Below are 12,466 nucleotides of genomic sequence, written 5' to 3'. Positions count from 1 at the left end.
ACCGAAACAACGCCTCGACGCTAATACTGACGAGGCTGAGAAAACACATCAAACCTGGATCGCTACCAGGCGGCCCGACCAAAATCTGCCAGACGCGAAGCACGACAATCGTCGAATACAGTGAAGTCCTCACGCTAAAACAGAACATACAGGCCTGGGCATCCCGGTGAGCTTGTAGCGCAGGCTGCCGCCGCCCCCGCCTCCAGCTCGCGCCGCCGCCCCCGCTACCAACCTCTTGCCCGCAACGCGAAGGCTCCAGATCGGACCTGCCCATCGCTGCAGAGCAGAATCATCCCTTCGTGTCACCTTCTCGGTCAGTGCTCTGCCCTTTAGCCTTTTCAGAGGGGAACTCGGAATTCTTGCAGAATACAATTAAATTCAGATTATTGAAGAGCCACTTTTCTTACCAGATTCGAATTCGAATTGCTGTTTGTCACCGAATCAGATTAGGACCGAGGTCTTTGGCCACCCTATAAGTACCACAGAAACCAGCCTTTCCTGCGATCTAACAAACGTTGCAGCTTTCCAACCTTCTGCCAGCACGCCTCATCTTCAGAAATCTCATCGTCACCGTTGCAGCCCTCGTTTTGGTCATCCGTAACTTTGCACAAAAGGCAATTCATGTTCTGCGATTGCTCCAATGGAGGTCTCCTGCAAAGCCACGGCGAAGCAATTTCTGAACCTATCTGTACAACCGAGAAATCTGTCCGCTCTACTCGTGCAAGCTTTACCTAAGTTGATGTGTCTCCGTCCTACTTTACACAAGAAATTCAGCATTGATCCACCACCCATGGACGCTACATTACCAGAGTTGCCACAGGACATACTGATGGATATATTTACCCAGCTGGAGATCCCCGACCTTGTACGTGCTGCCTCTGTCTGCCCCTCCTGGTGCTCCGCGTACACCAGCCTATGCAACCTTGGACAGTACAAACAGTCCCAGACGCCATGCCTGCTCTACACTTGTGGAACTGACAGTGAGAGCGACGCGCGCCTCTACAACCTCGCGGAGAAGAGGTCATACAAGTTAACTCTCCCGGGGCCGCCAATCCGCAGTAGATATCTGATTGGATCCTCAAATGGCTGGCTGGTTACTGCTGATGATAGGTCTGAAATGCACCTTCTCAATCCTATCACCGTGGAACAGATTGCTCTTCCATCCGTGATCACCCTCGAGCCGGTAGCACCCATTCTCGATGAAACGGGTGCCGTATACAAGTATAATTTCTGGAATCGTGCCACACGCCCACCTACGACCTTTGCTCTTGATGAACTACGGAGGTACCTCCACCGCAAGGCATTTGTTTTTTATGATACATCTGCAAAACGTTATATCGTGGTGCTCATCCACAATCCAGAAAGACAGCTATCTTTTTCTTGGTTAGGGGACGACAAGTGGACCTTGCTGCCAACACCGAAGGGCATCTTTCATTTTCATGACTGCGTCTACATGGATGATCTTTTATATGTCGTGGCTGCACGCGGAGAAATTTTTGCCTTCAATCTGAGAGGCCCTATTGTCACAAAAAAGTTAATTCTGGACAGGGCAAAAAACAATATTTGTGAAAATATTTACATTGTTCAGGCTCCTTGCGGTGATCTGCTGCAAGTATGGAGATTGGAAGACGACACTGTGTATGATGAAGATGTGAACGATGCAACGTATGAAACTCATACTGGGAAGATTGATATATTTAAAGTTGACACAACAGCTGAAAAGCTCGTGAAAATAAATAGCTTGGATGATCATGTCTTGGTTCTTGGGCATAACCAATCACTTTGTCTCACTGCTGAAGAATATCCACAGTTGAAGGCAAATCGTGTCTACTTTACAGATGATCATGAGTTGTATATTTTTGGATGGAAGAATAACCGTCGTGATATTGGAGTGTTTGACTTGGAAAATAACAGTAGAGAGGAACTCGTATCCCCTCAGCTTTGGTCCAACTGGCCTCCTCCCATATGGGTAACACCCGCACTTACTGAACTGTGCCCAACAAAAGTTCCACCGTACCCGACACCAGCTTCGACTATACAATTTTATTACCCAGCGAGCCTGCGAGCCGCTTACATTTTCTTTTGTATTACTATTATATCTGCCTACCTGATCAGTTGGTGCTCTATATTGTAAATCTGTTTTCTTCTGCTTGAATAATATGACAAAACGGGGCTATTTTGCCCTTGGTTTGTAATCTTATAAATTTATAATCTTCTTGGTGCTGTTGTTAACAATAAATCTCTGTATAGTATTTGCTCACAGTAAGTGTATAACTGTAGATTGTTGCCTTTTATTCTCAGGGCATCTAGTAATTTTGTACAAGTAAAACATACATGCGGGTCAATTTTGCATGTCATCGAGAGAGTTAATGGCATATTTTAGTTAAATTTTGCAGCTGGAGAATCTAATAATCTAGCTGCACTTATGCTTGGTAATATTGAAATAAATTTAGAACATGTTTATAAATTGAACCGCAGTTCTAATTTCTGGGTACAAGAATTTCTCAGTAGTCTCTATCATTTTTCATGGACCGAATGTTGGCAAACATGGCCTCAGGAGGCGCGCATCAAATTTCAGAGCATCGGATTTAATATCAATGCACTTGGATTTACCTTGAGACTTGAGAGCATCGGGTTTTTTTTACTGCACACAAAATCCACAAAACCTTCTCTAACTTGCATATTCTGAAGCAAAGTGATCCAAGACCCTGCATCTTGATATTTGTTTGTTTAGGTTGCTCACCACATACACCATGTGGTTAGACCCTGCATCTGCCTAGGTGATGTTGGATTGATCTGTCATGTTAAAATACCGGATATATTCAGAAACACTAACGTTAAGAGAATAAGGGGGCCCACAGGACCAACGTCTAGGACGACCTTTTCTGTACGTGACTTATCTCTAAACGCCCTGATCGGGGGCACCTTAACCAACTAATGGTTCTGGTCCCCTATTGCATGCGCATATAAATATGGAGGAGCCCCTGGCGGCTGGATTTTTACGAGTTGACACTCAGCATCGCTGCTCCCCAAGATCCCAAAGGTTCTGCACCGATCACAGTCCGCGCACAAGCAACGGGAAGGCTGGAACCTCGCCATGCTGTTCCAGGGCAGTGTAGGTGGCGGCCGGAGGGGATTAGGAGGATCTCCATATCGTCATCGACCACCAGTTCGTCATCAACACCGCCGCACCAAGCCCGCCTCATGCAGGCATCGATGGGATCTTCAATGCCCCGTAATGCATCCCTAAACCTCTATGTTTATGATCTTTAGGTGTTCTAGCTGCAACATTTGCGTGATCTTGTGCTAGGCCTGTTGTTTCTATCCTTACAATGGTATCAGAGGCCTAATTATGCTAGCAGTAGAACCCTGTTTTTGATTAAGATCATGTTTTAGGCTGTTTTTTTTTGTTGATGATAGGCTCTCAGATCAAGTTATGCAAGCAATCTGATGATCCAATTTAGTTTCGAGATCATGTCTTAAGCCTCAGATCAGCCCGATTCTTTTTTATGAACCCTAATTCCCCAATTACGGATGAACCCTAACAATGAAATTTGGCACGAGTTTGAGGATGAGAACCTCACCTGACGCAGCCGGGTCGCTGCCTATCCCTCCGGGGGCCGTCGGAGCAGCCACTGCTCCGGCGAGGGCAGTGATCCCGCGCCGCCCTTTCCTCCCGACGGAGGAGCGTGCGGATGGACGCGCGCGTCCCTGACCGACGTGCCACCCGACGCCGTCGTCACCGACCGGTTGCTGCCAAGCAGCACCCTCGAACGGCCGCCGGCTCGGCCGACGGTATCGCGCGCGGATGGATGCGGAACGTCACCCGCCGTCACGGACACCCGTCGCCGTCGTCGCCTCGTGGCCGCTAGCCTTTGTTGGAGATATGCCCAAGAGGCAATAATAAAGTGGTTACTACAATATCTTTGTGTTTATGATAAATGTTTGCATACCATGCTATAATTGTATTAACCGAAATATTGATACATGTGTGTTATGTAAACAACAAGGAGTCCCTAGTAAGGCTCTTGTATAACTAGCTTGTTGATTAGTAGATGATCATGGTTTTGTGATCATGAACATTGGATGTTATTAATAACAAGGTTATGTCATTGGATGAATGATATAATGGACACACACCCAAATGAGCGTAGCATAAGATCAAGTCATTAAGTCCAACTTGCTATAAGCTTTCGATACATAGTTACCTAGTCCTTCGACCATGTGATCATGTAAATCACTTACACTGGAAGGATGCTTTGATTACATAAAACTCCATTGCGTAAATGGGTGGTTATAAAGATGTGATTAAGTATTCGGAAAGTGTGAGTTGAGGCATATGGATCAAGAGTGGGATTTGTCCATCCCGATGACGGATAGATATACTCTGGGCCCTCTCGGTGGAATGTAGTCTAATTAGCTTGCAAGCATGTGACTAGGTCACAAGAGATGACATACCATCACTACTAGGGATTGCACTACCGCCGGCGCACCAGAAACCCTTACCGCCGGCGTTTTCGTGTTCGCCGGCGACCTCCTCGCCGGTGGTAACCCTTTACCGCCAGCGTTTTCCAAATCGTCGGTGGTAAGTGTCATTATCCCCGGCGCTTTTCTCAAATCGCCAGCGGTACTGGCTTAGCACCGGTGGCTTACCAATTCGCCGGGGGTAATCGGTTGCACCGCTGGCGATTCCAATTTCGCCAGGGGTATAGATTAGGAGCGCCGGTGGTATTGATCACATGATTAAAAAAATAAAACTCGAAATGTAATGTATATACACCAGAATACACACCAGAATACACATTACATACACAAGAATACACACATCAAAGTATAACACAGATATTACTAGAATTACAGCCGGATACACAGTTATATAGAAAGTCCCAAATGTTCACAACATGCATGCATTAATAACAAAAGTTTAGATAGTAGATAGTTGACCATATGGTTCAAACATCACGACTCGAAGTAGCACATATTACACAAATACATATAAGTCCAGTCGACGACCTAGCTAAACAACAATGACATAGTAAACTAGAGAGGCGGTGGCGGCAAGCATCACCACGATGAAAGGGGTCCTCCACATCTCCCTCCTCTGTCCCGCTCGAAACTTGGCGTATCGAGCTTCCGCCTCCTCCAAAGTGGTGTACCCCTTGTAACAGTTGCCGCTGAAACGGTGGACCTGCCACCTACAGTCTTCCAAGTCCTCGTAGACTCCAGGAACCCTGCCGTGGTAGACGACATAGTACGTCATCTATGCAAACATAGAAAAAAGAAATGTAAGTTGTTAGTACATTAGTAGAGAGAGATATAACATAGAGTAGTGCAAAGAAAAAGCATGGAAATTACTTAAGTAATTTTATGACTAACATTTGCAAAGGACAAAAGTTTTTGAGTCAAGTCGGCTTCGGCGGGAAGGGACGGATGCCCTCGAGCGTGTTGAATGTTCTGTCGTCACATCCATCTTCTAATTGGCCTTCTATCTCGGCCTTAGAAAGTGCGGGACCATAGTGGAACAAGCCACCATTACCGCGAGACATCCCTCCGAGTATTGTGCAAATGGTCCGCTGGATGGCACGGAACTCGGCTCTCACGTTTTCATCGCTGGTGTCCGACATGTTCACGAACATCCGCTGAAGACTGGATGGCAACAAGAGATCGTTCTGAGACCTTACAATTGACCTCATCTGTAGGATGGCAAACCAGGCCTCCATCCCATTGTCATGCGCCGATTGCTTGAGGCAGGGGAACTTGGTTATGTGGTTGCACACATAGCAACCTTTAACTTTCTTCTCATGCCTGATTTTGTCGATGCCAACATCGGCCATGAAGCCGCTGAGGGCTTTATCAAGTGTAGACTTAAGGTCGGTGAAGTCTTTCTCCGGATCAAGCCCGGAGTCGAGATAACTGACATGGGAATGATACGGGTGAAAGAGGAGGAGGGTGCACTACTTGAATTTGCGCAAAATGGAAATAAACCATCATACTCGATCAACTATGAAGGAAATTCATGAAAGAATGTAATACAGGGTACTCTAGTAACCAAATACTTACTCGCAGAAATATGGTATGGCAAAGCATTTCTTATCCTTGTTTAACACCAAGAAATCCTTGATGTACTTCGCTAGAAACGCTTGTTCATTCTGGACGACAGCTGGAGTCATGTAGAAGGGGTCCATGATAGCGATGTGCGCTGTGTTCTCCATGGCGATATCGTGCGCCATGCTGAGCGATACGAGGCGGACCAAGTTTCGGTCGAGCTGTTGCATGTTCAAGAGCCCGATGATGTCTTCATATCGAATGAACATCAAGTCCGCAGGGTATGTGGTGACAAAGCCAAAGCCAGTGGGCACCTTGGCCGTGAAAACCGGGTACGAGGGATTTCTATCTCGAAGAAGTAGGTCCTCCTTCATTAGAACAGCATCATGCAAGCTCCTCATATCCGGCGTCACCTGCTGGACAATGTGTGCCGGCAGCATAGGCTGGCCTAGGTGATGCATCTTCCTCCACGGGGTCGGCAACTTGTCATTAACCACTTTCTTGCTTGCGGCAACATCTCTGGACTTCTTCCGCTTCCTGCCCTTCTTCTTATTGCAATTGGGAGTGGCGTTTTGTTTCATACCATCCGTGGTCGCACCAAGGAGTGTCCTCGGGGTAAGCCCAACTCGGAGTGGAGCGGTGAAGGCGGTAGTGTCTTCCTGCTCGGGCGTTTTTTGTGAAAGGAACAACTTCTTCTTTAGCATATGGTCGGCGGGTGGCTTGTAAGGAGAAACCCCGTCGCCCTCCATCTCAGCGATGAACGTATCGATTGGAGCTTGATCAATGTCCAACGCGTTGCCCTGCTGACTCTCGGGCTGACTGTCGGGCTGACTATCGGGCTCAAAAGGACCACCAGCCGGTGGAGGACTGACCCTGGCTTGGCTCGGGGCAGCCGTCGCATCCTGAGGAGTGACCATGCCATAGCTTGCCTCCGAACCTGAGGCGGTGTTCAGCCGAATTAGGGCTTTCGGCCATAGAAGGATGTGATTCTTGAGGTCCCCGAGAGTGAGCGGGGTTTCCGTTTCCGGGGGTTGATAAGGAGGATGGAGGTCTTGGCATCCCGGAAACGATCGGTTCACGCGAACCCGGCTCATGCTATCATCCATCCTGGAGCAGTGGAACGTCCAATTTTTTGGCAGGAGGACACTGCCGCTCGCTACATCCTTCAACTTGTTATCCACATTCAGTAGGAAGGTGCAAGGAGTCACATCCTCCTGTGAAAACATGTGTAGGTCAGAGAGGGGCGATGACAAAGTAACTAATTTGTAGAGGCTTGAGAGGCTAAATTAATTACCGTGAGGCCGTTGAGCTCGGCTCGCGTCGAAGGACCGAGGCCAGGCGTGCACGTGACTGAGGGGCTACTTGCGCCCCCCATGGACGGCGAATCCTCTCTAGCGCATACCAAGTTGGGTGTGCATTGAGCGTGTATAGTTGGAGGCCGGTTGTCGGAGTTGCTGCCGCCTAGGCTGATCACCGGCATCGGTCCCTTTTGGCCGCCGGCGAAGTAATTCTTCATCGACTCTACAAGATCAGGGATGATTTCATTAACCCTCCTGGCCACCGCGTCATCAACCTTGCTAGCAACCGCGGCACTGACGCGTTGCTCCATGGTTGTTTCCAAGTCGGCCACCTTTTTCAGAAGAGCCTCGTGCTCCGACGTATCGATAATTTCTTATGTTCCATGCCACATTATTGATGTTATCTACATGTTTTATGCACACTTTATGTCATATTCGTGCATTTTCTGGAACTAACCTATTAACAAGATGCCGAAGTGCCGATTGTCTGTTTTCTCGCTGTTTTTGGTTTCAGAAATCCTAGTAAGGAAATATTCTCGGAATTGGACGAAATCAAAGCCCAGGGGCCTATTTTTCCACGAAGCTTCCAGAAGTCCGAAGGAGAGACGAAGAGGGGCCACGAGGGGGCCACACCCTAGGGCGGCGCGGCCCCCCTTGGCCGCGCGGCCCTGTGGTGTGGGGCCCTCGTGCCGCCTCTTGACCTACCCTTCCGCCTACAAATAGCCTCCGTGACGAAACCCCCGGTACCGAGAGCCACGATACGGAAAACCTTACTGAGACGCCGTCGCCGCCGATCCCATCTCGGGGGATCCAGGAGATCGCCTCCGGCACCCTGCCGGAGAGGGGAATCATCTCCCGGAGGACTCTACACCGCCATGGTCGCCTCCGGTGTGATGTGTGAGTAGTCTACCCCTGGACTATGGGTCCATAGCAGTAGCTAGATGGTTGTCTTCTCCCCATTGTGCTATCATTGTCGGATCTTGTGAGCTGCCTAACATGATCAAGATCATCTATCCGTAATTCTATATGTTGTGTTTGTCGGGATCCGATGGATAGAGAATACTATGTCATGTTAATTATCAAGTTATTATACATGTGTTGTTTATGATCTTGCATGCTCTCCGTTTCTAGTAGAGGCTCTGGCCAAGTTTTTACTTTTAACTCCAAGAGGGAGTACTTATGCTCGATAGTGGGTTCATGCCTGCATTGACACCGGGGGGAGTGACAGAAACCCCTAAGGTTGTGTTGTGCTGTTGCCACTAGGGATAAAACATTGGCGCTATGTCCGAGGATGTAGTTGTTGATTACATTACACACCATACTTAATGCAATTGTCCGTTGTTTGCAACTTAATACCGGAGGGGTTCGGATGATAACTCTGAAGGTGGACTTTTTAGGCATAGATGCGAGTTGGATGGCGGTCTATGTACTTTGTCGTAATGCCCAATTAAATCTCACTATACTTATCATGTCATGTATGTGCATTGTTATGCCCTCTCTATTTGTCAATTGCCCGACTGTAATTTGTTCACCCAACATGCTTTTATCTTATGGGAGAGACACCTCTAGTGAACTGTGGACCCCGGTCCATTCTTTAATACTGAAATACAAATCTGCTGCAATACTTGTTTTTACTATTTTCTCTGCAAACAATCATCTTCCACACAATACGGTTAATCCTTTGTTACGACAAGCCGGTGAGATTGACAACCTCACCGTTTCGTTGGGGCAAAGTACTTTGGTTGTGTTGTGCGGGTTCCACGTTGGCGCCGGAATCTCCGGTGTTGCGCCGCACTACATCCCGCCGCCATCAACCTTCAACGTGCTTCTTGGCTCCTCCTGGTTCGATAAACCTTGGTTTCTTTCTGAGGGAAAACTTGCTGCTGTGCGCATCATACCTTCCTCTTGGGGTTGCCCAACGAACGTGTGAAATACACGCCATCACCCCCTGCGTTTTTAGGTCAAGGGCCTTAAGTAGTCCAGAGGGGAGCGTCGGGGGCTGGCCGAGGCGGCGCCACCATAGGGCGGCGCGGCCCAGGGGCCCACCGCGCCGCCTTATGGTGTGTGCCCCTCGTGGCCCCCCTCCGTCTCGTCTTCTGGCTCCATAAGTCTTCTGTGAAAATAGGCCCATTGCAATTATTTTCGGGGATTTTCCTGAAAGTTGATTTTCTGCACAAAAATAAGACACCAGGGCAATTCTGCTGAAAACAGCGTTAATCCGTGTTAGTTGTATCCAAAATACACAAATTAGAGGCAAAACAATAGCAAAAGTGTTCGGGAAAGTAGATACGTTTTGGACGTATCAACTCCCCCAAGCTTAGCTTATTGCTTGTCCTCAAGCAATTCAGTTAACAACTGAGTGCGATAAAAGAACTTTCACGAACACATTTTCTCATATGATGTAAATATTCTCATGATATGAACGAGTACTTAGGCAATTCATAATAAGATAAATGCAAATAAAGTCATCTAATAGTTATGTCAATCATGAAAAAGATACCAACAAACTAATAATAAGCATCATGAATCATGTCTATCAGCATGATTGCAATGTTCATAAAAAGATATGATAAAGTGGTATCTCGCTTGCCTGTATTTGTACATCAAAACATAAATGCCCAGACACCTCTGAATTTCATGGAAAGACTAGAAGTAAAGATTATCAAAGATAAAAGCATCAAAGTTATACCACAGCTAATCATATTTTGGGACAAGCATATTACACTAAGAATGACAATTATGCTCTCAAGAAGGTGCTCAAAGAAAGGATGGTGACTCAACGTAAAAGTAAAAGATTGACCCTTCGCAGAGGGAAGCAGGGATTAACATGTGCTAGAGCTTTTCATTTTTGAAACAGAAGTAAAATTGTTTTGAGAGGTGTTTGTTTTTGTCAACGAATGATAGTGGGCACTCTAACTACCTCGTCAAACAGACTTCCAAGAGCGGCTCCCATGAAGGACGTTATCTCTACCAGCAAGGTAAATCATCCCTCTTCTCTTTTGTTTACACATGTATTTTAGTTTCATTATGGATGACACTCCCCCCAACCTTTGCTTACACAAGCCATGGCTAACCGAATCCTCGGGTGCCTTCCAACATTCAAATACCATGGAGGATTGTCTATTGCAAAATTAAGTTGCTTACTGATGAATCAGAGCAAAACATGTGAAGAGAATTATTAGTGAAAGTTAATTAATTGGGGCTGGGAACCCCGTTGCCAGCTCTTTTTGCAAAATTATTGGATAAGCGGATGTGCCACTAGTCCATTGGTGAAAGTCTGTGAGGAGTAAATGACAAAGTTGAAAGATAAAACACCACATACTTCCTCATGAGCTATAAAACATTGACATAAATTGAGAAGTACTTTGAAAGTTTTAAAGGTAGCACATGAAAATTTACCTGGAATGGTTTGAAATGCCATGCATATGTATTTATGGTGGACACTTTGGAATAACTTGGTTTTCAGGGGTTTGGAAGCACGAGCAGCATTCCCGCTCAGTACAAGTGAAGGCTAGCAATAGACGGGAAGCGACAATCAAGAGAGCAATAACCGTCATAATCATGCTTGCGACAAAATAAAATTAACGGAGGCATAAAAGTGATACAAGAACTCTGAAGCAAAGTAAATCATCGAGGCTTAATTGACTTTTGTTTTTCAGTCATATGCATGCGTGAGCATGTGCCAAGTCAATTCAAATGAATTATTCAGAGGAAGATACCACAATGTCATACCTATCTATGAATAAAACAATGCAAGCAAATATTTATGACATGCTACTCATATTAATAAATTGGAGCTAAACATGAGAGATCATGAACTACTAGACTTTCATTAAATGACATATACCTCACATGAACCAACTAAGCATGCTCACATGGATGAGTATATGTACAAAAATGAAAACAAATAGGGTTCATACCAGCCTCTCACCACAGTCGAGTTGTCGTAGATCGTCATTATTGCCTTTCACTTGTGTGGCTTGAATAATATGTTATGAAAACCAAGCTCCAACCACCGGAGACCGCTGAACTCCATAATAAACTTTACAAAACCGAAGAAGAACAACAAATATTTTTGGTTTTTCGAATTGGAAACAAGAACAAAAGGAAACAGGCAAACAAAGCAAAATCTTTTTGCATTTTCTCATAGCAAACTAACGATAGTAAATAAAGCAAAATAGGAACAAAAACCAAATAAACAAATGATAAAGAGAAACAACAGAAATATTTTTGGTCTTTTTTGTGTTTTAGGAAAGAAACAAAGCAAAAACAAGAGAATGAAAACTAAAAGAGTCACATAAACACAAGGGATTTCTATTTTCCTGCCCCTGGCTCCTTAGTTGTACTCAGTTTTCCCCAGCTCCTTAGTTTTTCCTCAGTTTTCCCCAAGCCCTTGTTTGAAACCCGCAGAAGCAGCTCAGACGGCAGGATTCCCGTTTAGTTGACCGTTCTGTCACGTGTGGGGCCGCGTCGTGTGGGGCCACGTCGTGTGGGGCCGCGTCGTGTGGGGCTGGTAGAAAGGGACCGCGTGGGACAGGACGAGACCGCGTTTGGTTGCACGTGAGCAGGAGCTGGGTTCTGTCTCTCTCGGCGCCAAATTGGCATTATTAAGAGCACCTTTTTCCCCTCTTTCTCTCTGTCCTTTTCACCAAAATAGTATCAAATCTAGAGAAGCTTGCATTTCTGTATTTCTTCAATTATTTGTGCCTTTTGGCCCTCGTTGTTTGCCCAATATGGCAGCAAATCTAGTACTCCCTTTGGTCCATATGTATGTAGTTAAATCTAGAAGCAAATCTCCAGGGTAATGTACGATAAATTCACAGTCCTAGTAAATCGAGAAAACAAAGACCAACAAAATATAGTAGAATAGGGATAGATAATAGGGATCCCTCCCTAGATAATAAGCTGCATACACAGCAGCCAACATAGTAACAGGTTCGAGGTTCTTCACAACACCATCATATTAACAACATAACAACAAGGGATCCCTAGCTAACAACAAAGGGATCCCAACAACAAAATGGGAGGCAGCAGCAGCACACGTCCAGGACTCCGCCTACCCCATCTGGCTCTCCCTCCACTTGTTGCTGCTGCTCCCCTTGGGAGCCTTGGGCTTGAGCGGA

General features: G+C 46.2%; 1 protein-coding gene across 1 annotated transcript; it reads left to right on the top strand.

The window, feature by feature from the left end:
• Window positions 1-355: 355 nt before the first annotated feature.
• On the top strand, window positions 356-2,225 carry LOC124676571 (putative F-box protein At4g22180). The gene has a single exon (XM_047212614.1). The coding sequence runs from the start codon at window positions 641-643 to the stop codon at window positions 2,132-2,134; it is 1,494 nt and encodes a 497-aa protein (XP_047068570.1). The 5' UTR covers window positions 356-640; the 3' UTR covers window positions 2,135-2,225.
• The last annotated feature ends 10,241 nt before the right edge of the window (window positions 2,226-12,466 follow it).

The sequence above is a fragment of the Lolium rigidum genome, chromosome 7 (assembly GCF_022539505.1).
Source record: "Lolium rigidum isolate FL_2022 chromosome 7, APGP_CSIRO_Lrig_0.1, whole genome shotgun sequence".
Taxonomy (NCBI): Eukaryota; Viridiplantae; Streptophyta; class Magnoliopsida; order Poales; family Poaceae; genus Lolium; species Lolium rigidum.
This window is presented reverse-complemented; position numbering and strand designations above follow the sequence as displayed.